At 43.4% G+C, this 23,000-nt stretch overlaps 1 protein-coding gene across 2 annotated transcripts in view; it reads right to left on the bottom strand.

Moving 5' to 3' along the window:
* The window catches only part of LOC126262391 (venom dipeptidyl peptidase 4-like), a 605,446-nt gene that overhangs the window by 171,339 nt on the left and 411,107 nt on the right, over positions 1-23,000 (bottom strand). The window contains exon 1 of one of the 2 annotated variants that reach the window (XM_049958999.1): positions 18,114-18,234. The exons of the other annotated variant lie outside the window; for it this stretch is intronic. Within the exon in view, the coding sequence (XP_049814956.1) occupies positions 18,114-18,224 (111 nt within the window). The 5' untranslated portion in view covers positions 18,225-18,234. Of the gene's footprint in view, positions 1-18,113; positions 18,235-23,000 lie in introns of those variants that run through there. 2 annotated transcript variants of the gene reach the window in all.

Raw genomic sequence — 23,000 nt, 5'->3', positions numbered from 1 at the left:
TTGCCATTCGTGCACTCAGGTTTGTCGTTGAGTACACCATCGCAGGCGCTCCTGTCTGTGAGGCAGCGTCAAGGGTAACCGCAGCCATGGTCTCAGAGCTGATAGTCCATACTGCTGCAAACGTCGTCGAACTGTTCGTGCAGATGGTTGTCGTCTTGTAAACGTCCCCATCTGTTGAGTCAGGGATCGAGACGTGGCTGCACGATCCGTTACAGCCATTCCGATAACATGCCTGTCATCCCGACTGCTAGTGATACGAGGCCATTGGGATCCAGCACTGCGTTCCGTATTACCCTCCTGAACCCTCCGATTCCATATTCTGCTAACAGTCATTGGATCTCGACCGACGCGAGCACCCATGTCGCGAAACGATAAACCGCAATCGCGATAGGCTACAATCCGACCTTTATCAAAGTCGGAAACGTGATGGTACGCATTTCTCCTCCTTACACGAGGCATCACAACAAAGTTTCACCAGGCAATGCCGGTCAACTGCTGTTTGTGTATGAGAAATCGGTTGGAAACTTTGCTCATGTCAGCACGTTGTAGGTGTCGCCACCGGCGCCAACCTCGTGTGAGTGCTCTGACTAGCTAATCATTTGAATATCACAGCATCTTCTCCCTGTCGGTTAAATTTCGCGTCTGTAACACGTCATCTTCGTGGTGTAGCAATTTTAATGGCCAGTAGTGTATTTCTCCCACAAAGCAAAGACCCGTTCGAGGTCGCAAGGCTATGTTTTCTGCATAGTAAATAATTCACCTGCACTGTACTGGAACAAAGATAGATCGGCGCGCTGCATGAATATTGGATAAGATCCTTGAGTCTGTGTTGAATGTAATCTGTGGTTCGCTTGGTCACCCGCAGCGCTGGGGCATTCTTATTTGAGGCGTAGTAGCAAGCAGTTGAGTTTTTAGAGAAGGAGATTCGATATTTGTGAATCTGGGAGAAATTATATGGAATACTTTATTATGGAGATGAAAACTTGTTTGTAAACCTTATGTTAATGATTCTACTGATGAAGATTTATGGACAAATTTTTCGAAGTAACCAAGGGATGCGCAAGAATGAAATGTTTGGTCAGAACTATTAGTTCAAGGAAATCTTTGTCTCACAGATAACGAATAATGTTCATGATTAGAGTTAATGTGGTCTTGGTTTTCATTGTGTCTCAAATAATGCAATTAGTGTAAATATCTGTAATTTTTGTATTGAGAGAATTTCGTAATTATTAACGTCTTCTTATATTTTACAGTCTCTTTTTTACAACAATCAGAGTTTCATTTCTCAAGAACGACTTTCGTTAAAGTAAAAGGCCCCTCCATCATTCTTAGTAAAGTTTTTGAATATTTTGTCGTGTGTGCACTGCACCTTTACGTCACACGTAGCCACAGATTGTTTCTGCTAAGCACAAAACAAATTTTGTTGCGAGTTGTTTATTTTTCTTTTAACTGTTGCATCTGCTGATTTCTGTTTGCTTTCGAGGTCAGTGCACCAGACGCAAAACAACGTGCTGAGCATGAGGTAAGTTACTTTTGTTTTAGCACGTATTTCACTTTCCATTCTTACGAGGAAGCAGTACATTGTCAAAATTTTCAGGTGTTGGGCTAAATAAGCAGATTAATTTACAGTGAACAGTGTAGTTATCTCAAACAGTTATTTTTCTTCTGATTAGAGCAGTATTTTATTTTTGTAGACATTTCAAATCAGAAATTGCACTTCGTGTCACGCAGCTTTCGTAATGTACTTCAGTATTGAGTTTCAGTTAAATAATTTTCACAGAGTACAAAATTCGTTAGTTTTGGCATAAAACTAGATTAGTCTTCATTATTTCAAACTCAGTACTTAACTAAATTTAAAGTTTTGTTTCACTAAGCTGTTCACATGCCCAACACATGGCCTACCAGTATTGCTCAGCAGCTGAATACCATATCTAAAGCACACGTTATACGAGGAGCAAGTTTTTAAAAAAGAATATTCAATATTTTTTATAGATACATTTTTGTAGAAATCCTACAATCTTTCTTTTGCGAAGTGTCTTTGTTTCCTGTACAGGGTAATTATAAAGTCCATGAAATATTTTAAAAAATCGATATCCCTTTGTAAATCGGTAATGAGTGTGCAAAAAGCCTTACATGGAAAGTCTATAGGTCACCACTAATTTACAACAGTATAGAGAAGTAGGAGAAGAAACTCTAGGAGGATGATTAATTGTGAAGCGTTCTGGCCTACTGGGCGTGTCAGAGCAGCCAGTGAACTGTGTGAAGGACGTGATGCTGCGAAGTCCCACAAGCCTATTATCGAACTAGGACTGAATTCAACATGCCTCACCTAACAGTGCGAAAATCATTCGTAAGCGATTAAGGATGAAACTGTACAAACTGCAGCTCCTGGAAGCCATAAGCCATGATGAAAAAATGCGCCATCTGCAGTTCTATCTTGAAAATGTCGACTTTGCAAGCACATTAATCTTCAGTGACGAAGAGAATTTTCTTTTGTCGGGATAGGCCAATGAACACAACATATGCGTATGGGTACAAATATTCCAGATGCAACAGTCGAACACGTCCGAGATTCCGAGAAAGTTAACGTGTTCTGCCCTGTGTGCAACAGGACAAGTCTACGGACCCATCTTTTTCACTGAGAGGGCTGTCTTTGGTATCACCTACCTCGAAATGCTGCTATTGTGGTTCATGCCACAACCTGAAATTGATAGTGGAAACTTCATATTTCAAACTAGGCGGCACCCTTCCACAATACTGTATACGAGATTACCTGACTAAGACGTTGCCACGTCTCTGGATAGGTCGTGTTGCGGCGGCTGACTTGGCATTACGCAAGTGGGAACGGCAGTCGCCAGATTTTACATTTAGAAGCAACTTATTGTTTATTTTTTGCGAATTTCTTGTATTCGTTGCTTACCATGGTAAGGGTTAATTATGTGAAAAATTTTAAAATTATATATTTTTTCGCATTGGTGGCACTCAAATTGTTAAACTGCTTCCTGCTCCAAAATGATCGACGGCGCTCTTGAGAATAGCCTGCCCTATCTGTCCAGTGAGTCCATTACTGTCGCTATCATCGCAATGATCTTCCACGTCAGCACCGCCATGGAGTCGCTTTAAAAACCCAACTATCACATCACCACTGCCACCATAACCGACACACTATCGCCGTCGCAACACCATCGTCGTCGTACTAATCGGCAGTGTCGTCTTATTGTTCTCGCTGTCATCATCATCTTCCTAGTTGTCAATACAGGCTCCATCATTAGCCTCGTCTGCTAGAAAGCAACAAAAATATCTAAATAGGACAGTGACACTACATCGTCACAACAATGTGCATGCCACGTGGCATAAAATGTGTGTTTGAATGTGTGCGTGTCACTTTTATATTCACTGGCGACAATTTGACAAATAAACTGTAAAAAGAACCGTCAGCTAAGAAAATTTATCGATAAGTGCCCTTTGTTATATAAGTAACCACTTTCTGAACACCCGAAAACGAATTCGAGACAGTAGGTTTTACTCCACTGTCGGACTGATTTACATGGATATATTTACTGTTTATGTAATCAGTTATAAATAAGTCTGCAACCGAGCGCGGCTCTCGTAGCTGGGGTGTCCAGAGGCAGCAGGCAACCAATCGCAAAACTTTTGCTTACTGTAATTATAAGGTTACACTTCTCTTATTTACCTGCCAGGCGTAGCGATCGACCGACCAGCAAGTTATTAATGAAAAGAAAACAAATTCCTACTCTCTCCATCAGTGCAAACACGCACTCTCTCCGTTACGCTGTTGAATGCTTTTTCTCGGCCACCAGACCCTCTCTGAAAGTGACGTAATTTATCTTTTAAGTCATACATGACGCACATAAAACACGCATCTATTTAAGAAGCTAGATATTTTTGCACTTTATCTACTCACTGATGAGATTAATGGTTGACAACGTGAACTTGTTGGAAATAGGCAGTAGTGAACACAAGACGAAGACAATCTTCATGTTTTGAGCACACGCTTCAGATGTGCTCATCATTAGCTCTAGAATATACGTTCTCAGCAGGTATGTATAAGAGTTGAAAGCGGTTAGTAATACAACCCCATACTTTATGATTTATTAATATTTATTTTAAATTTTCTTCTTTTAGTTATTTTTTACGCATAACGACATTACCACTGTCTACCTCACCAGTTAGTGAATCCCTGCAAGGGTAAGCCATATCTTGTAGCAGGCGCAACCGACGGATCTCACTCATTATGAAATTTTCCACAGGTGGAATATCAAGTAATTAGTGTACGCAAATGAGAAGAACCTGCTTGTTATGCTTCTACGAAACACAATTTTGTTTTTTAACCCAAACATATTTCACTGCAATTGCAGCATCTTCAGTGGGCACACAGAATTAACTAATTTCAGGCATAGCCATAAAAATTTTCAAATTGTAATTTTTGCTTAAATAATTTATTTACTTTAAGGTGTAAGTGGTTGCAGATGACAAACTGTGAAACAAAACAGTTGCTGTAGAAACATAATACATATTGAAAACCACACCATGTGGTAAAAAGGTATGAGTCATAATTTTATGTGTTTTTTAAAATATCCGTAATTATGATTTAAAAACTAATATTTACATGTATACAAACAGCAAAGAACATTCTTTATCTTTAACAGCCATAAAATAAAAGCCCACTGAAGATGATACAACTGCAGTGAAACATGTTTGGGTTAAAAAACAAAATTGTGTTTTGCTAAAGGCGGACCCTATCCAAAAACATATGACTTGTTAAAGTAAACACGGGAAAAATGAGCTTCAACCCCAAGATGATTGATTCTACGTTCCTGTTTGCGCAATGATTGCCAGAGGAATTTTAAGAGTGCGAGATAAAATTTGCGCTATTGTCACGCAACAATCGTGGTCGCTGTTGTCATTTACAACAAACACTTCCTGTTTACAAGTATCAGTTCTCACGTCCACCATGTACAGCACAATGATGCCCAGCTCTTGTTTAAAATCTAGACCAAAGCAATGGTATTATTGCTTTATGCCAGAGACAGCATTTGGGATTGAAAACAAATTTTCAAGGAGGGATTGTATGTATTACACGAGAATTTCGTACATAAAAATTAGATATTTTTTAATTACTTTACTGTTGTTGAATTACATGTGCTGTGTGGCATTTATCGTAAAAAAGGGGGTCAGTAATTTTCGCGGCATCCTATCGTTCGCATGCAGCTGACGGGTGTTGCTCGAAGGTCAGAATGAAACTAACGGAATACGAAGTCCTCTCTGCTTTAATTACAACTCCTTCCTGGAAAGTTATTTGCAAAGTTCTCCTGGACGCTGTAAGTAAAATCCTTTCTTGGGAATTTATTTCCAATCCCAAATTTTCCTTTGCCTTTCGTTTTCGCGCATTTTATGAAAATATTAATAAATACGGTGCATTGAGCATTATTTCCGTTCATTTGCAGTGAAAGTAACGTAAAAGCTGATAATAAATAATTAAACAAGCTTTTTCATAGAGACTCAACGCCACGACCCCCCGGATTACCGTTTTGTACTTCGGCCGCTGTTTAGAAGCTATGATAGAATGGCCTGCCAAAAATGCAATATTTCTAAATACTTGGCCATCTGGAGCTACCGCTTCGGTCATTTTTATTTCTGGCCAAGCCATGTATATACCATAAATCTGGTCGTAATCGGTAATGATCAGTAGGTACGGGTCCTATTGTAAGCCACTTGAGGCGCATGGAAAACGGAATTCTTTGAAAAATCTCATTTAGGATTCTTTCTGCACAAATAGCCAAAATAAGCATCTAGCTAAAAACTGCTAAAAACTGTTCAAATCCCTGCCCAATCATCCAGATTTAGGTTTTCCTGTATCGTTTAAGGCAAATGGTGGGATCGTTCCTTAAAAAGGTCACGGCCGGTTTCCTTCTCCATCCTTTACCAATCCGAGCTTATTTTCCACCTATAATGACATGTCGACGGGACTTTAAATCCATATTTTCCTTTCTTCAGCTAGGTACCTAACGTAAAAAAAAACTGCTCGATGAAAATCTACATACGCCACCGCAAGCAGTTCTACACTACTAGCAGCATAACATATCGATCTGCATGCCACGACGTGCTTACCCTTATGTTCCGTAACGCCGCGCATAAAAACGGGATTTTCCGGTGCTCATATCTGGGCTTATATTGGTGATAAAAAAGTGTGGTCAAGTGTTTTGAATAGCCCTTGGGCTAGGGACCATTTGTGTAATCAACAGAAGGATAGTCTTAATGTTACTATCCTACAGCACACGGTCGAAGTGTGTACACTCTTCCTCCCGCTAAGACAAATGGAGGAAATCGGTAGGTTCTTTTTGCGTTTGACGTGGTCTTCCGTGGGCTTGATAGGACATATGGAGACACGATTAGTTCATGGGTGATTCCTTGGAAACCCCCAAAATTATTTTTTTTATTACATTTTCGCGACCAGCGGACCAAAGCTCAGCCGAAGATACCAACACGGCTGTAGACAACAAATGGATAATATTTTTACGATGTGTACTTAAGATTCCGAACTCTAACTACCTTGAAAGTATTCTTGATATCTTTATTCGTTTCCATCATACAGAGATTCAAATTTGCTTTACTTGTGTAAGTAAAATACGCACGTAAAGATTAAATAAACTGATTGATAACGGGTATATCCGTGATAAACTCGTGATTTAATTAAACTGACGGGTATACCCGTAGATGAATGAATGATGCATTTGCGTTAATTTATGGCACGTTCTTGAGAAAACCCCCAAAAAAGCCTTTTCACGATCTGGAACCGTCAGCAACAGACCAAACCCCAGTCGCGATTTCGCCGGCCGCTGTGGTCGAGCGGTTTAGGCGCTTCAGTTTGGAACCGCGTGACCGCTACGATCGCAGGTTCGAATCCTGCCTCGGGCGTGAATGTGTGTGATGTCCTTAGGTTAGATAGGTTTAAGTCGTTATAAGTTCCAGGGTTGGTTCAAATGGCTCTGAGCACTATGGGACTTCTGTGGTCATCAGTCCCCTAGAACTTAGAACTACTTAAACCTAACTAACCTAAGGACATCACACACGTCCATGTCCGAGGCAGGATTCGAACCTGCGACCGTAGCAGTCGCGCTAAGTTCCAGGGGACTGATGTCTTCAGATGTTAAGTTCCACAGCGCTCAGAGCCATTTGAACCATTTTCTGATAAATAAACCCACAGCAACCGGAATACCAACGTTCGAAACTAAAACGTTACGAACGTATGCACCAATCTAATAATTGACAATAAAGCAGTTATATCGTAATGTACTGGCAGTGAGATGTTGTTGTTGTTGTTGCCGTTGTCTTTAGTCCAGAGACTGGTCTGATGCAGCTCTCTCTGCTACTCTGTCCTGTGCAAGCCTCTTCATCTCCGAGCAACTACTGTAATCTACATCCTGAATCTGCTTAGTGTATTCATCTCTTGGCCTTCATCCACGATTTTTACCCTTCACGCTTCCCTCCAATACTAACTTTGTGATCACTTGATGCCTCAGGACGTGTCCTACCATACGATCCCTTCTTCTTGTCAAGTTGTGCTACAAATTCCTCTTCTTCCCAATTCTATTCAGTACCCCCTCATTAGCTACTTGGTCTACCCATCTAATCTTCAGCATTCTTCTGTAGCACCACATTTCGAAAGCTATTCTCTTCTAGTCTAAAATATTTTGTCCACGTTTCAGTTTCATACATGGATCCATCGCCGTTCTACATTTTATATCCTATCTACTCGACCATCATCAAATATTTTGCTCCCGAAATATCAAAACTCATTTACTAGTTTAAGTGTCTCCTTCCCTAATCTAATTCCCTTAGCATCACCTGATTTAATTCGACTACATTCCATTATCGCCCTTTTGCTTTTGTTGATGTTCATCTTATATTCTCCTTTCAAGACACTGTACATTCCGTTCAACTACTCTTCCAGGTCCTCTGCTGCCTCTGGCAGAATTGCTATGTCATCGGCAAACCTCAAAGTTGTTATTTCTTCTCCATGGATTTTAATTCCTATTCCAAATTTTTGATTTGTTACCTTTACTACTTGCTCAATATACAGATTGAATAACATTGGGGAGAGGTTACACCCCTGTCTCACTCCCTTCCCAACCACTGCTTCCCTTTCATGTGCCTCGACTCTTATAACTGCCATCTGGTTTCTGTATGAAGTGTGAATAGCCTTTCGCTCGCGGTACTTTACCCCTCCCTCGTTCACAATTTCAAAGAGAGTCTTCCAGTCAACATTGTCAAAAGCTTTCTCTAAGTCTACAAATGCTAGAAACGTAGGTTTGCCTTTCCTTGATCTATTTTCTAAGACACGTCGTAGGGTCAGTATTGCTTGACGTATTCCAACATTTCTGCGGAATCCAAACTGATCTTCCCCGAGGTCGGCTACTACCAGTTTTTCCATTCATCAGTAAAGAATTCGCGTTAGTATTTTGCAGTCGTGACTTATTAAACTGACAGTTCGGTAATTTTCACATCTGTCAACACCTGCTTTCTTTGGGATTGGAATTATTATATTCTTCTTGAGGTCTGAGGGAATTTCGCCTGTCTCATACCTTTCGCTCACCAGGTGGTACAGTTTTGTCAGGACTGGCTCTCCCAAGGCTGTCAGTAGTTCTAATGGAATGTTGTCTACTCCCGGGCCCTTGTTTCGACTTAGGTCTTTCAGTGCTCTATCAAACTCTTCACGCAGTATCATATCTCCCACTTCATCTTCATCTACATCCTCTTCCATTTCTATAACATTGCCCTGAAGTACATCGCCCTTGAATAGACCCTCTATATATTCCTTCCACCTTTCTGCTTTCCCTTCTTTGCTTAGAACTGGGTTTCCATCTGAGCTCTTGATATTCATACAAGTGGTTCTCTTTTCTCTAAAGGTCTCTTTAATTTTCCTGTAGGCAGTATCTATCTTACCCCTAGTGGGATAAGCCTCTACATCCTTAGATTTGTCCTCTAGCCATCCCTGCTTAGCCATTTTTCACTTCCTGTCGATCTCATTTTTGAGACGTTTGTATTCCTTTTTGCCTTCTTCATTTACTTCATTTTTATATTTTCTGCTTTCGTCAATTAAATTCAATATTTCTTCTGTCACCCTAAGGATTTCTACTAGGCCTCGTCTTTTTACCTACTTGATCCTCTGCTGCCTTCACTATTTCATCTCTCAAAGCTACCCATTCTTCTTCTGCTATATTCCTTTCACCTGTTCTTGTCAATCGTTCCCTAATGCTCTCTCTGAACCTCTATCCAACCTCTGGGTCTTTCAATTTATCCGCGTCCCAACTCCTTAAATTCCTACCTTTTTGCAGATTCTCCAGTTTTAATCTACAGTTCATAAGCAATAAATCGTGGTCAGAGTCCACATCTGCCCATGCAAATATCTTACAATTTAAAACCTGGTTCCCAACTCTCTTTCTTACGATTACATAATCTATATGAAACTTTCCAGTGTCTCCAGGCCTCTTCGACGTACCCTAAACCAGTGTTAGTTATGATTAAGTTACGCTCTGTGCAAAATTATACCAGATGGCTTCCTCTTTCATTCTTTACCCCAAGTCCATACTCACCTACTACTTTTCCTGCTCTTCCTTTTCCTGCTATCCAATTTCAGTCCCCCATGACTATTAAATTTTACTTTCCCTTAACAATCTGAATAATTGCTTTTATCGCGTCATGCATTTCTTCGAGCTGTTTATCATATGCGTAGCTAGTTGGCATATAAACTTGTACTACTGTGGCAGGTACGGGATTCATGTATATCTTAGCTACAATAATGCGTTCACTATGCTGTTCGTAGTAGGTTATCCACGCTCCTATTTTTTAATTCATTATTAATCCTACTGCCGGCCGCGGTGGCCGAGCGGTTCTAGGCGCTTCAGTGTGGAACCGCGCGACTGTTACGGTCACAGGTTCGAATCCTGCCTCGGGCATGGATGTGTGTGATGTCCTTAGGTTAGTTAGGTTTAAGTAGTTCGAAGTTCTAGGGGACTGGTGACCTCCGATGTTAAGTCCCATAGTGCTCAGAGCCATTTGAACCATTTGACCATTAAACCTATTCCGGCATAACCTTTATTTGATTTTTTATTTATAACACTGTATTCATCTGACCAGACGTGTTTTTCCTCCTGACACCGAACTTCACTAATTCCCATTATATCTAACTTTAGCCTATCTATTTCCTTTCTTTTTAAATTTTCTAACCTACCTGCCCGATTAAGGTTGGTTGGTTGGTTTGGGGAAGGAGACCAGACAGCGAGGTCATCGGTCTCATCGGATTAGGGAAGGACGGGGAAGGAAGTCGGCCGTGCCCTTTGAAAGGAACCATCCCGGCATTTGCCTGGAGCGATTTAGGGAAATCACGGAAAACCTAAATCAGGATGGCCGGACGCGGGATTGAACCGTCGTCCTCCCGATTAAGGGTTCTGACACTCCACGCTCTGATTCGTAGAACGCCAGTTTTCTTTCTCATGATAACAACGTCCTCCAGAGTAGTTCTTAATATGTCATAAACATAATGTCATTGTAACTGTCTGCGAAATACGTTTTTCCAGATAGGCCTTGATGCATTTTGAATCACCCTCGTGCCTTGAGCAAAGTGAAGTTAGACCTGCGTCAAAGCTTTATGTACCCCACTACTGATTCCTGCTCTTGGCGAGTATAACGGGGAATGTGCCGTGTGACGTCAGCAGCCCATTAGTGACAGCCCTGGAAGACGGACGGATCAGTAAACAGATCAACGTCCAGTTTCACGATGATACGCCCGTTGCAAACTGTCGCTCCTTCCTTCTGCTCCTCTGTCAGCCTAAAACTCTCTGATCTGGAAAAAGGCACTATCCTTGTTATCGTCATTAAACTGCTCCAGATACAGTGTGGGGCACTCTAATGTATTACATAATGTTTTAAATTGCGTGCAACCGCAGCCGGATTTCCAGATTTTGAATGATACGATCCGCATTGGCTGTAAAATACTTTTATTGACAGTCACGATCGTTTTCACGTTGACTGAAGACACATCCTCAGCTGATAGAGATTCGTTTAAACAACTCATATCGGAAATGTAACTGTCTTAGAGCCATTATCCACATCTAATTATCAAAACAAACGTGTTAAAGCGGTAGTTCACAGTGAAAATGAAGGGGCGGTAAAGAACCGTGCCACGAGCAGAATGGTGTTAAAAGCGGCGGCAGGCAAGGCAGTATGGCGGCAGATGTATTACCAACCATCAGTTATCAGTTTAATAATTTCTGTTTGTAAAATTTAACACTAATTACAGACAGATGACTGGAAGGACTGCCAGAAGCCGACCTGGAAGCAGATCAGCTAGGGTTCCAGTATAAACGAACACTCGAGGCGGTATTGAACCTTATCTTAGAAGATAGGTTGAAGAAAGGCAAACTTTTATCTGTAGCAGTTTTGGACCTACAAAAGCTTCCGACAGTGGTGAAGTATACACTTTTTCCAAATACGGGAAGCGAAATGTTATGTACAGCTTATACAGAAACCAGCCTGCAATTGTAAGAGTTAAAAGACACGAAATGGGAGAAGGCAAATGGCTCTGAGCACTATGGGACTTAACACCTAGGGGAGAAGGCAGTAATTCAGTAGAGAGTGAGACAAGAACGCGTCCTATCCCTCATGTTATTCAGTTCTTACATACATCAAGTAGTAAAGGAAACAAAGGAAAAATCTGGAAAAGAATTTAAAGCTTAAGAAGAAAAAATAAAAATTCTTAGGTTCGCCGATGACACTAATTCTGTCAGAGACGGTAAAAGACTTGGAAGAATAGACAAATGTGTGTGTGAAAGCTTATGGGACTTGACTGCTAAGGTCATCAGTACCTAAGCTTACACACTACTTAACCTAAATTATCCTGAGGACAAACACACACACCCATGCACCAGGGAGGACTAGAACCTCCGCCGGGACCAGCCGCACAGTCCATGACTGCAGCGTCTTAGACCGCTCGGCTAATCCCGCGCGGCTGGAAGAATAGTTGAACAGAATAGATGGAGTAAAAAAAGAATCAGTCGATGCAGAGGGAATCAGATTAGGAAATAAGGCACCGTAAGTAGTAGACGAAGTTTCCTATTTACGGCGAAAAATAACTGACATATTTTTTAATTACATAAAGCAGCTTTACGTCAAATATATGGTGCCATTTCCGGTTTCTACTTCTTAGCAAGTCGCCATCAGATGACTTGAATACATCACGCAGTGACTCCTCAAAGTACAAATAAACAGGCCAGCAGAAGCGCCCGCAGCGTAAACATATCTAATGAAATGCATACTGAACATTTGTGAAAAGTAAATGAAAACTTCCTTGAATGTAATGGTAAAAGATAAATCAGTGTTATATGTATGTGCGTTCAGGTAAAAGTTATTCCTTGTAATATCGGATAGTTCTTTTGGAAAGAAAAACACTGTTGTGCTTTACATACGTCAAAAATTACTCAACGTTTCTATGTTTAGTAATGTCGACGATATAGTATTGAGAAGTCTAATGAATCGTTTTGAGAGTACCCTGCACCTACGCCGGAAAGCACCTTTCCGTTTGTCGCGAGGAGTGCTACCGGTACCACTAAAATTTCCCTGTTTTTCTGTTTCTTTCGGGAATGAGGCACGGGAAGGGCAATAGCCGGTAATGCACCTTAGTCCGTATTACATCGATTTTCTCTAGTTTCTCGATCTAGTCGTTTCGCACGATGTGTGTGGGTGGCATCAATATGTTGTCGGTCACTTCTTGGAGCATACTGTCTTGCAATTTTAAAAGTAAGCGTCTGCATGGCGCACAACGCCTCCGTCGTAGCACATGATACTGTGAACAGAAGTCAGCCATGTTACACTCGTCTGCGGTGGAATTGGATCAGTCTAGTACCTCGAAGCCTTGTGTTCCATCCGTGTTCAGTAACAGTGAAAATGACCAATGTATGAGGGAAAAGGTGGTGCCTGGGACAGGTATAGCCAAAAGCTTGGACAGGTTTGCTCAGGGCGTGCCCGACTTTCTAACTGCTAAATAATTACTCACGACATAAGAGAGGATCATGCACGTCACGGCTCTGTCAGTTATTTTTCTCCATAAATAGCAAACCTCGACTATCACTTACGGTGTCTTATTTTCTAATCTAACTCCCTGTTGTTTCATGTTGCTAGTGGACTGGTGAGGGAGTATGGAGAGAGGAGGCCTCTGACAGAGAAATATGCATACTCAGGTGGTAAGAGAACCCGTGAATATCTGAAATGCTGCGTGGCGATCAATTTAGATGTGGACTTAAACCGTCAAGACACAACGAACCAAGAAGAGAGAGATCGATCAGACGTTGATATTGTTATTTATACGTGGCCTGTGAACACACCTATAAATAAGATGGACAGCTTGCTTACTGTTTATTATAAACGGTAGATATGAAATGTCGTGTGACTAGGGCCTCCCGTCGGGTAGACCGTTCGCCGGGTGTCAGTCTTTCGATTTGAAGCCACTTCGACGACTTGCGCGTCGATGGGGATGAAATGATGATGAGGAGGAGGACAAAACAACACGATATCCCTGCGCGGAGAAAATCTCCGACCCAGCCGGGAATCGAACCCGGGCCCTTAGGATTGGCATTCTGTCGCGCTGACCACTCAGCTACCGGGGGCGGACAACGGCAGATAAATGACGATGTAACGACGTCGCAAATAGATATCATAAATGTAAGCGAGGGAATATTTCAGAAGTAGGGAGGTCGTAACTAGAAACTCGATATTACAATAATAATCTTTCCTGTGGTCCCCGATAACATAAGTACGGTATATTTTACAAAACTGCCTGAAGATGTACATGTGTAGTAGTTGTATTATTGACAAAGTGCGAAGAATTGAAAGATTAAGGAAAGACAAACATACGTTTCTAGCATTTGTAGACTTCGAGAAAGCTTTTGACAATGTTGACTGGAATACTCTCTTTCAAATTCTGAAGGTGGCAGGAGGAAAAAACAGGGATCGAAAGGCTATTTATAATTTGTACAGAAACCAGAAGGCAGTTATAAGAGCCGAGGAACATGAAAGGGAAGCAGTGGTTGGGAAGGGAGTGAGACAGGGTTGTAGCCTATCCCCAATGTTATTCAATCTGTATATTGAGCAAGCAGTAAAGGAAACAAAAGTATGGACTAGGTATTAAAATCCATGGAGAAGAAATAAAAACTTTGAGGTTCGCCGATGACATTGTAATTCTGTCAGAGACAGCAAAGGACCTGCAAGAGCAGTTGAACGGAATGGACAGTGTTTTGAAAGGAGGGTATAAGATGAACATGAACAAAAGTAAAACGAGGATAATGGAATGTAGTCGAATTAAGTCGGGTGATGCTGAGGGAATTAGATTAGGAAATGAGACACTTAAAGTAGTAAAGGAATTTTGCTATTTGGGGATCAAAATAACTGATGATGGTCGAAGTGGAGAGGATATAAAATGTAGACTGGCAATGGCAAGAAAAGCGTTTCTGAAGAAGAAAAATTTGATAACATCGAGTATGGATTTGAGTGTCAGGGGGTCGTTTCTGAAAGTATTTGTATGGAGTGTAGCCATGTATGGAAGTGAAACATGGATGATAACTAGTTTGGACAAGAAGAGAATAGAAGCTTTCGAAATGTGGTGCAACAGAAGAATGCTGAAGATTAGATGGGTAGATCACATAACTAATGAGGAGGTATTGAATAGAATTGGGGAGAAGAGGAGTTTGTGGCACAACTTGACAAGAAGAAGGGACCGGTTGGTAGGACATGTTCTGAGGCATCAAGGGATCACCAATTTAGTATTGGAGGGCAGCTTGGAGGGTAAAAATCGTAGAGGGAGGCCAAGAGATGAATACACTAAGCAGATTCAGAAGGATGTAGGTTGCAGTAGGTACTGGGAGATGAAGTTTGCACAGGATAGAGTAGCATGGAGAGCTGCATCAAACCACAACAACAGCAACGAGAAGAATTGGCCCTCACCCATAATGTGGAAATGTTATGATGCACTTTAACGCACCGGATGTAGATGAAAGAAGGAAAGAGTCGTATGTTTCGGAACACCGAGTGGTAGCTTTAGCTGCCTAATCTGAAAGCGGTGCTCAATGACAGTTTCCTCCCGTTGTTTGAGAGTTATTGTCTGAGGTGTTTCTTTTTAGTGTGGGTGGTTGTAATGGAAGTGTGTACAGTGCGGTGACGTGTTTTTGTTGTAGGTTACGAGAGAAGTAAGACGGCGAGGTCCCAGAGCCAGGATACAGCCTATTTGTTCCGGATAGAACCAAGGATTTCGCCGAGCTTAACGTCCCCAACCGACGGGCGTATCACCATGATCAGTCTCTCATGCCGACACTCCGTAAGACTCAGGAGGCATGGAATATTATCCAGGACACTGGTACAGAGCCTGGTTGTCAGGAAATTTACGTCACCACCTCTCGTCCCCTCGTCAGCCAAATACAGGCGGAGAAAGTTTCTTCCAGCACTAGTACTGGAATCACTCAACAGAGGAAAGTCCACTGGACCTGACGGGATACCAATTCGATTCTACACACAGTACGCGAACGAACTTGCCCCCGGTCTAACAGCCGTGTACCGCAAGTCTCTAGAGGAACGGAAAGTTCCAAATGATTGGAAAAGAGCACAGGGTAGTCCCAGTCTTCAAGAATGGTCGTCGAGCAGATGCGCAAAACTATAGACCTATAACTCTGACGTCGATCTGTTGCAGAATTTTAGAACATATTTTTTGCTCGCGTATCATGTCGTTTCTGGAAACCCAGAATCTACTCTGTAGGAATCAACATGGATTCCGGAAACAACGATCGCGTGAGACCCAACTCGCTTTATTTGTTCATGAGACCCAGAAAATATTAGATACAGGCTCCCAGGTAGATGCTATTTTCCTTGACTTCCGGAAGGCGTTCGATACAGTTCCGCACTGTCGCCCGATAAACAAAGTAAGAGCCTACGGAATATCAGACCAGCTGTGTGGCTGGATTGAAGAGTTTTTAGCAAACAGAACACAACATGTTTTTCTCAATGGAGAGACGTCTACAGACGTTAAAGTAACTTCTGGCGTGCCACAGGGGAGTGTTATGGGACCATTGCTTTTCACAATATATATAAATGACCTAGTAGATAGTTCCATGCGGCTTTTCGCGGATGATGCTGTAGTATACAGAGAAGTTGCAGCATTAGAAAATTGCAGCGAAATGCAGGAAGATCTGCAGCGGATAGGCACTTGGTGCAGGGAGTGCAACTGACCCTTAACATAGACATATGTAATATATTGCGAATACATAGAAAGAAGGATCCTTTATTGTATATTTATATGATAGCGGAACAAACACTGGTAGCAGTTACTTCTGTAAAATATCTGGGAGTATGCCTGCGGAACGATTTGAAGTGGAATGATCATATAAAATTAATTGTTGGCTCTGAGCACTATGGGACTCAACTGCTGTGGTTATCAGTCCCCTAGAACTTAGAACTACTTAAACCTAACTAACCTAAGGACATCACACACATCCATGCCCGAGGCAGGATTCGAACCTGCGACGTAGCGGTCGCACGGTTCCGGACTGCGCGCCTAGAACCGCGAGACCACCGCGGCCGGCAAAATTAATTGTTGGTAAGGCGGGTACCAGGTTGAGATTCATTGGGAGAGTCCTTAGGAAATGTAGTCCATCAACAAAGGAGGTGACGTACTGTTATGTACATAGTTCCGCGTAGTCAGCGCGTACACAACTTCCCCAATAGAGCGCGCCCCGCTAAGCACAACAGCGCAGGCGCAGCGCTCGTCCGTCTCCGCACTACGAGATGGCGCTGTCTTAGAGACAGACCAAATTCTGCTTCCGCCGATCTGCGTACTAATATGTCTCGCAGCCAATGAGATTGCTGCTAACGTAGATCCTTTTCTCCTCGCGGATCACACTCGCGCAGTGATACCTGAGCGCGCGAGGAATTATAACGAGTGTACAGACCTCCGATTAGTCAATCTGCATTTGTCTGCACCAATCTGCATTCGTCTGCCCCAGTCTGCATTAGTCTGTACCAGTCTATTGTCAAGTTTCAGTCTGCGCCTAATAAGATTAACGTACCAAGACCAAAGGAACTTCAGATTGTCAATTGTAAATAGCATCCAGAACCAAGTTAAGTTATTTTTATGCTTGATATTATTTTAATAAATGTGTGTGAAAATTAATCAAGTTCTGTTGAAAGTTGGTCACCGTCAATCTGCTACTCTAAGTGTGCAAGTGGCATTTCTATTGTCTGACCTAACGGCAGAAGACAAACACGAGACAAGACCACGAGACATATTGCTGACGCTCGCCTACTTCGTTAGAGCGACAAGTCAAATAATCTGATGGTGTGTGTACCGAAGGTCTTACAGTACGCACACCACACTTACAAAACACTCGTGCGACCTATACTTGAGTATTGCTCATCAGTGTGGGATCCGTACCAGGTCGGGTTGACGGAGGAGATAGAGAAGATCCAAAGAAGAGTGGCGCGTTTCGTCACAGGGTTATTTGGTAAGCGTGATAGCGTTACGGAGATGTTTGGCAAACTCAAGTGGTAGACTCTGCAAGAGAGGCGCTCTGAATCGCGGTGTAGCTTGCTGGCCAGGTTTCAAGAGGGTGCGTTTCTGGATGAGGTATCGAATATATTGCTTCCCCCTACTTATACCTCCCGAGGAGATCACGAATGTAAAATTAGAGAGATTCGAGCGCGCACGGAGGCTTTCCGGCAGTCGTTCTTCCCGAGAACCATACGCGACTCGAACAGGAAATGGAGGTAATGCAGTGGCACGTTAAGTGCCCTCCGCCACGCACAGTTGGGTGGCTTGCGGAGTACAAATGTAGATGTAGGTGTAGTACGCGAGCGCCACTGGCCAGACGAGCGTTAGCGACTGCTACGGAGGCGGGTTGTGTGGAGGAGTCAAGCAACGGAGCCTTACAAATCAGGCGGTGGAACAGCTGGTCCAGGCGGTGGAACAGCTGTTCCGCTACCCCCACTCCATGTCAACAATGCCACACGACTCTCTCCGGTGTGCCCTTGACGCGTGGCGTGGCAGCGCCTACCTGGACGGGAGCCGCGTACAGCGCATGCGCAGAGGTGTGGTCCAGGAACTCGAATCCCAGGTCCGGCATTCGCCAGAGCGACACCAGGGGCTCCGGCGAGTACTTGACCATCCCGAGCAGCGGTCGCGCCGGCACTGGAGGCGGCACGCAGGCGGCGTGACAGCCGGCGCACTTGCCCCCCACCCCCGGCTGTGCCCGCGCCATCGGAGTCGGCCCCCTGAGCAGAGACCGAGACCTAGGCCGATAGCGAGCCCGAACAGAACAGGTTTACAGCGCGCCACCCACGTCACCGCTCGTCGCTTCAGCGCCCGTCAAGGTCCGCGGCGTAATAGTGCCGCCGCCAGAGGTCTCAGCAGTTAACGCCATTGTTATACTATCTGTGCCATTAAAATCAACAAGGTAATTACGAAGGTAATACATTATCTTGGCGTTTGTAGCAAGTAACTTGACTTGTTGAGACGTGCACTCGTATTCAAATGGACTTCACATTCGCCTGTATTATTCTGTCTATGCAGTTCCACTTCATTAAGCAGTCTGCACTAATGGATATCCCAATGATTACTCCTAATAAGCTCACCGGAAAAAAAAGACTAGGAGGCGTCGACTAATATCGTGTAAGACCGTCTTTATTTTTTATTTATTTAACCTTATCAGACCCCCTCTTACATCGGACCTGGGTTTCACACATACTATATGTTTTTTAAATCACGGTTACCTATAGAAATAATAGTTTTAATACGACAACTAGAACTAATACGATATGAGTGTCTGAAGTAGCAGTGTGATTAAATTATACTGACTATGAAGTACACTACTAGCCATTAAAATTGCTACACCAAGAAGAAATGCAGATGATAAACAGGTATTCATTGGACAAATATATTATACTAGAACTGACATGTGATTACATTTTCACGCAGTTTAGTTGCATAGATCCTGAGAAATCAGTACCCAGAACAACCACCTCTGGTCGTAATAACGACCAGGATAAGCATGGGCATTGAGTCAACAGAGCTTGGATGGCGTGTACAGGTACAGCTGCCCATGCAGCTTCAACACGATACCGCAGTTCATCAAGAGTAGTGACTGGCGTATTGTGACGAGCCAGTTGCTCGGCCACCATTGCCCAGACGTTTTCAGTTGGTGAGAGATCTGGAGGATGTGCTGGCCAGGGCAGCAGTCGAATATTTTCTGTATCCAGAAAGGCCCGTACAGGACCTGCAACATGCGGTCGTGTATTGTCGTGCTGAAATGTAAGCTTTCGTTGGGATCGAATGAAGGGTAGAGCCACGGGTCGTGACACATCTGAAATGTAACGTCCACTGCTCAAAGTGGCGTCAATTCGAACAAGAGGCGACCGAGACGTGTAACCAATGGCACCCCATACCATCACGCCGGGTGATACGCCAGTATGGCGATGACGAATACACGCTTCCAATATGCGTACGCCACGAGGTCGCCAAACACGGATGCGACCATCACGATGCAGTAAACAGAACGTGGATTCATCTGAAAAAATGACGTTTTGCCATTCGTGCACCCAGGTTCGTCGTTGAGTACACCATCGCAGGCGCTGCTGTCTGTGATGCAGCGTCTAGGGTAACCGCAGCCATGGTATCCGAGCTGATAGTCCATGCTGCTGCAAACGTCGTCGAACTGTTCGTGCAGATGGTTGTTGTCTTGCAAACGTTCCCATCTGTTGACTCGAGGATCGAGACGTGGCAGCACGATCCGTTACAGCCATGCGGATAAGATGCCTGTCATCTCAACTGCTAGTGATACGAGGCTGTCGGGATCCAGCACAGCGTTCCGTATTACCCTCCTGAACCCTCCGATTCCATATTCTGCTAACAGTCATTGGATCTCGACCAACGCGAGCAGCAATGTCGCGATACGATAAACCGCAATCGCGATAGGCTACAATCCGACCTTTATCAAAGTCGGAAACGTGATGGTACGCATTTCTCCTCCTTACACGAGGCATCACAACAACGTTTCACCAGGCAACGTCGGTCAACTGCTGTTTGTGTATGAGAAATCGGTTGTAAACTTTCTTCATGTCAGCACGTTGTAGGTGTCGCCACCGGCGCCAACCTTGTGTGAATGCTCTGAAAAGCTAATCATTTGCATATCACAGCATCTTCTTCCTGTCGGTTAAATTGCGCGTCTGTAGCACGTCATCTTCGTAGTGTAGCAATTTTTATGGCCAGTAGTGTACTAAAGTTGATACAGGCAATACTCGTACTACTGCAGCTGCTGTCACTAATAGTGGTAAGAGTAATAATAAAAATAATAACAATAATGTAGTGCAGATGTAAAAAGAATTTAAACGTGTACAAAACAGATATTTTATGAGGTGTTGAATTCTAAGGACAGGAAATTTAAGGAGACAGCTTCTGCAAAGATTACTGGTAAATGAGGAAGATTAGGTTGGAAAGAGGTTTGTACAAGGGTAACGAGTGCATACAGGGACAATGGTAATCCTTATTGTTGCCACAGTAGATATTTCATTAACTGACTTCTGAAGTTGGCGATGTTATTCAGTTCTCTTTTATAACGAGGAGGGTTATTCCACAGTCGGATCCCTGCTACTGAGAATGACTCGAGAAGGTGGCTGAACGATAGAGTGGAACAGGGATTTTACTTTGATGGGAGTGGGTGTCCCTCCTATCAAGTTCAGACAAGAAAGTTAAGGCCGGGGAGAGATATGAGGGACAGTGTTCATCAATAAGACAGTAGGGAATACAGAGGGTATGGAAATCACTTTGCTTGTCTGCACATCGCCATGATAGCTGTGCATACGATGGTAAAATGTGAGCAAAGAGTCGATCACCAGAGACATAACGAACACAGGCATCCATAACCAGGTACAGGCGCCTGAGGTTTCCTGGGAAAGGCGTTGCAGGATAGCATTGCTGTAATCAATAATTGGAAGTGTAAGCGTTAGTACAACTTCCTTTTTCAGGTCAAGAGGGTAGAGCTTTTCATATTTTTATAGGGCATGGAGAGATGCTGATGCCATCTTGCACACTGCAGTTACGTGCTCAGTCCAATTTAGATTTTCATCCATTGTTATTCCTAGACTCTTTGCTGAAGAAGAGAAGTTGATATTTGCGCCGTTTAGAGATAAAGATGGTAGAAATTCCCTATATTTCTGGCTAATGGGCCTAACTGATAACTGCAAGTCGGCGAGGAAGACTCCACAAGTCTCTTCAGGTATACCACATACAGCTGAAGCCAATTTGTAAATTAAATCCCGCAGAGAGACAAGATTGCCGGAATGTTGATTGCTTCGTTTCGCCCGGTGTCACAACAGCAGCAGACATTTTCGTTGGGTTAAGATCAGATGATTTCAAGAGCAGTCGAGTGCAACAAGCTGCCTGAGTGATTGTGAAGCCGGGAACGTGTGCCTTCAACCTTCTCAACATTGCTGTCGTCATCTTTAAAGACGGGACCGTCAAAAGCTTACCTGCATAGAAGAAAGACCAACATTTGTCACTGAGAGTGTTGAAATAAAGAGCCTTATCCATGTTCAGCGCAGCTTGAATAACTGGGCGCAAGTCTTGGTACGAAAAACACCGCCAAACATGACGGAACCACCTCCGGTCTGAACTACAACCTCCACTCACTGCGAGATATGCACCTCATTAGGATGTCAGTGCACTCGGCGTCTTAAATTATTTCAACAGAGGCAAAATCGCGACTGTCTGGGAGACGAAAGCCTACAGTCGTTTGTTGTCCAGTTTAATTTCTGTGTTGTTGGGCCTGTTGAATACAACTGCTAGGAATGGCCTCTTGTGCGGTACGCACTCCAAATTTGCACTGAATGCAGTTTCCTTCGCTATGTTAGCTAGGAATCCGACTGAGATAAAGTTGCATTCAATTATAGCAGCAATTCTTTTACGATATGAAACCGATTGTCATTGACAAGATGTGACACGTCTCTGGCGACTGTCGATTAGGTGCTTGCTATGACCAATGTTATTATGACCTGTTACATGGCTGCAAGTGGTACACCATTCCTTGTAGACACGTTAGACAATCTGTATTGCTACACCAACAAAACAGGCAATTTCACTTACGATGAGGTCAGGAAGACACCATAATACTATAGTTCCTTTCTGCCTTTATGTAACATCTTCTCATCGACACATACCACTGCGCAGGTTGCACAGAACCGACAGGCACGTACACACCACTTTGCCGTCGTGACACACGTCAGAGTTGGAGGGTCGCATGACTGCTTGGCGCCAGTTCCCCACCATTTACAGCGCTCCAGAGCGATCACAGTGCTCTTTTTAAGGTGGCGAGTAATACGGTCGAAGAAAAAAATTGAATGGGATGGAAACTGGTAGATGTGATGCACATTTACAGGCAAAGAAATGTTTACAATTTCAGAAAAATTAGATTATTTATTGCCGGCCGGGTGGCCGAGCGGTTCTAGGCGCTTCAGTCTGGAATCGCGCGACCGCTACGGTCGCAGGTTCGAATCCTGCCTCGGGCATGGATGTGTGTGATGTCCTTAGGTTAGTTAGGTTTAAGTAGTTCTACGTTCTAGGGGACTGATGACCTCAGCTGTTAAGTCACATAGTGCTCAGAGCCATTTGAACCATTTTTTGGATTATTTATTCAGAAGAAAGAACTGCACAAACTGAGCAAGTCAATAACGCGTTGCTCCAACTCTGGCCCTTGTGCATGAAGTTATTCGGCTTGGCACTGATTGAGAGAGTGAAACGATAATGAAATCAAGACCCTAAGCTGCCGACAGGTGTTGATATACATCATGGGGACAGTTGAAAATGTGTGGGCCGACCGGGACTCGATCCCAGGATCTCCTTCTTACATGGCAGACGCTCTATCCATCTGAGCCACCGTGGGCACAGAGAA

This window comes from Schistocerca nitens, chromosome 6 (genome assembly GCF_023898315.1).
Source record: "Schistocerca nitens isolate TAMUIC-IGC-003100 chromosome 6, iqSchNite1.1, whole genome shotgun sequence".
Taxonomy (NCBI): Eukaryota; Metazoa; Arthropoda; class Insecta; order Orthoptera; family Acrididae; genus Schistocerca; species Schistocerca nitens.
This window is presented reverse-complemented; position numbering and strand designations above follow the sequence as displayed.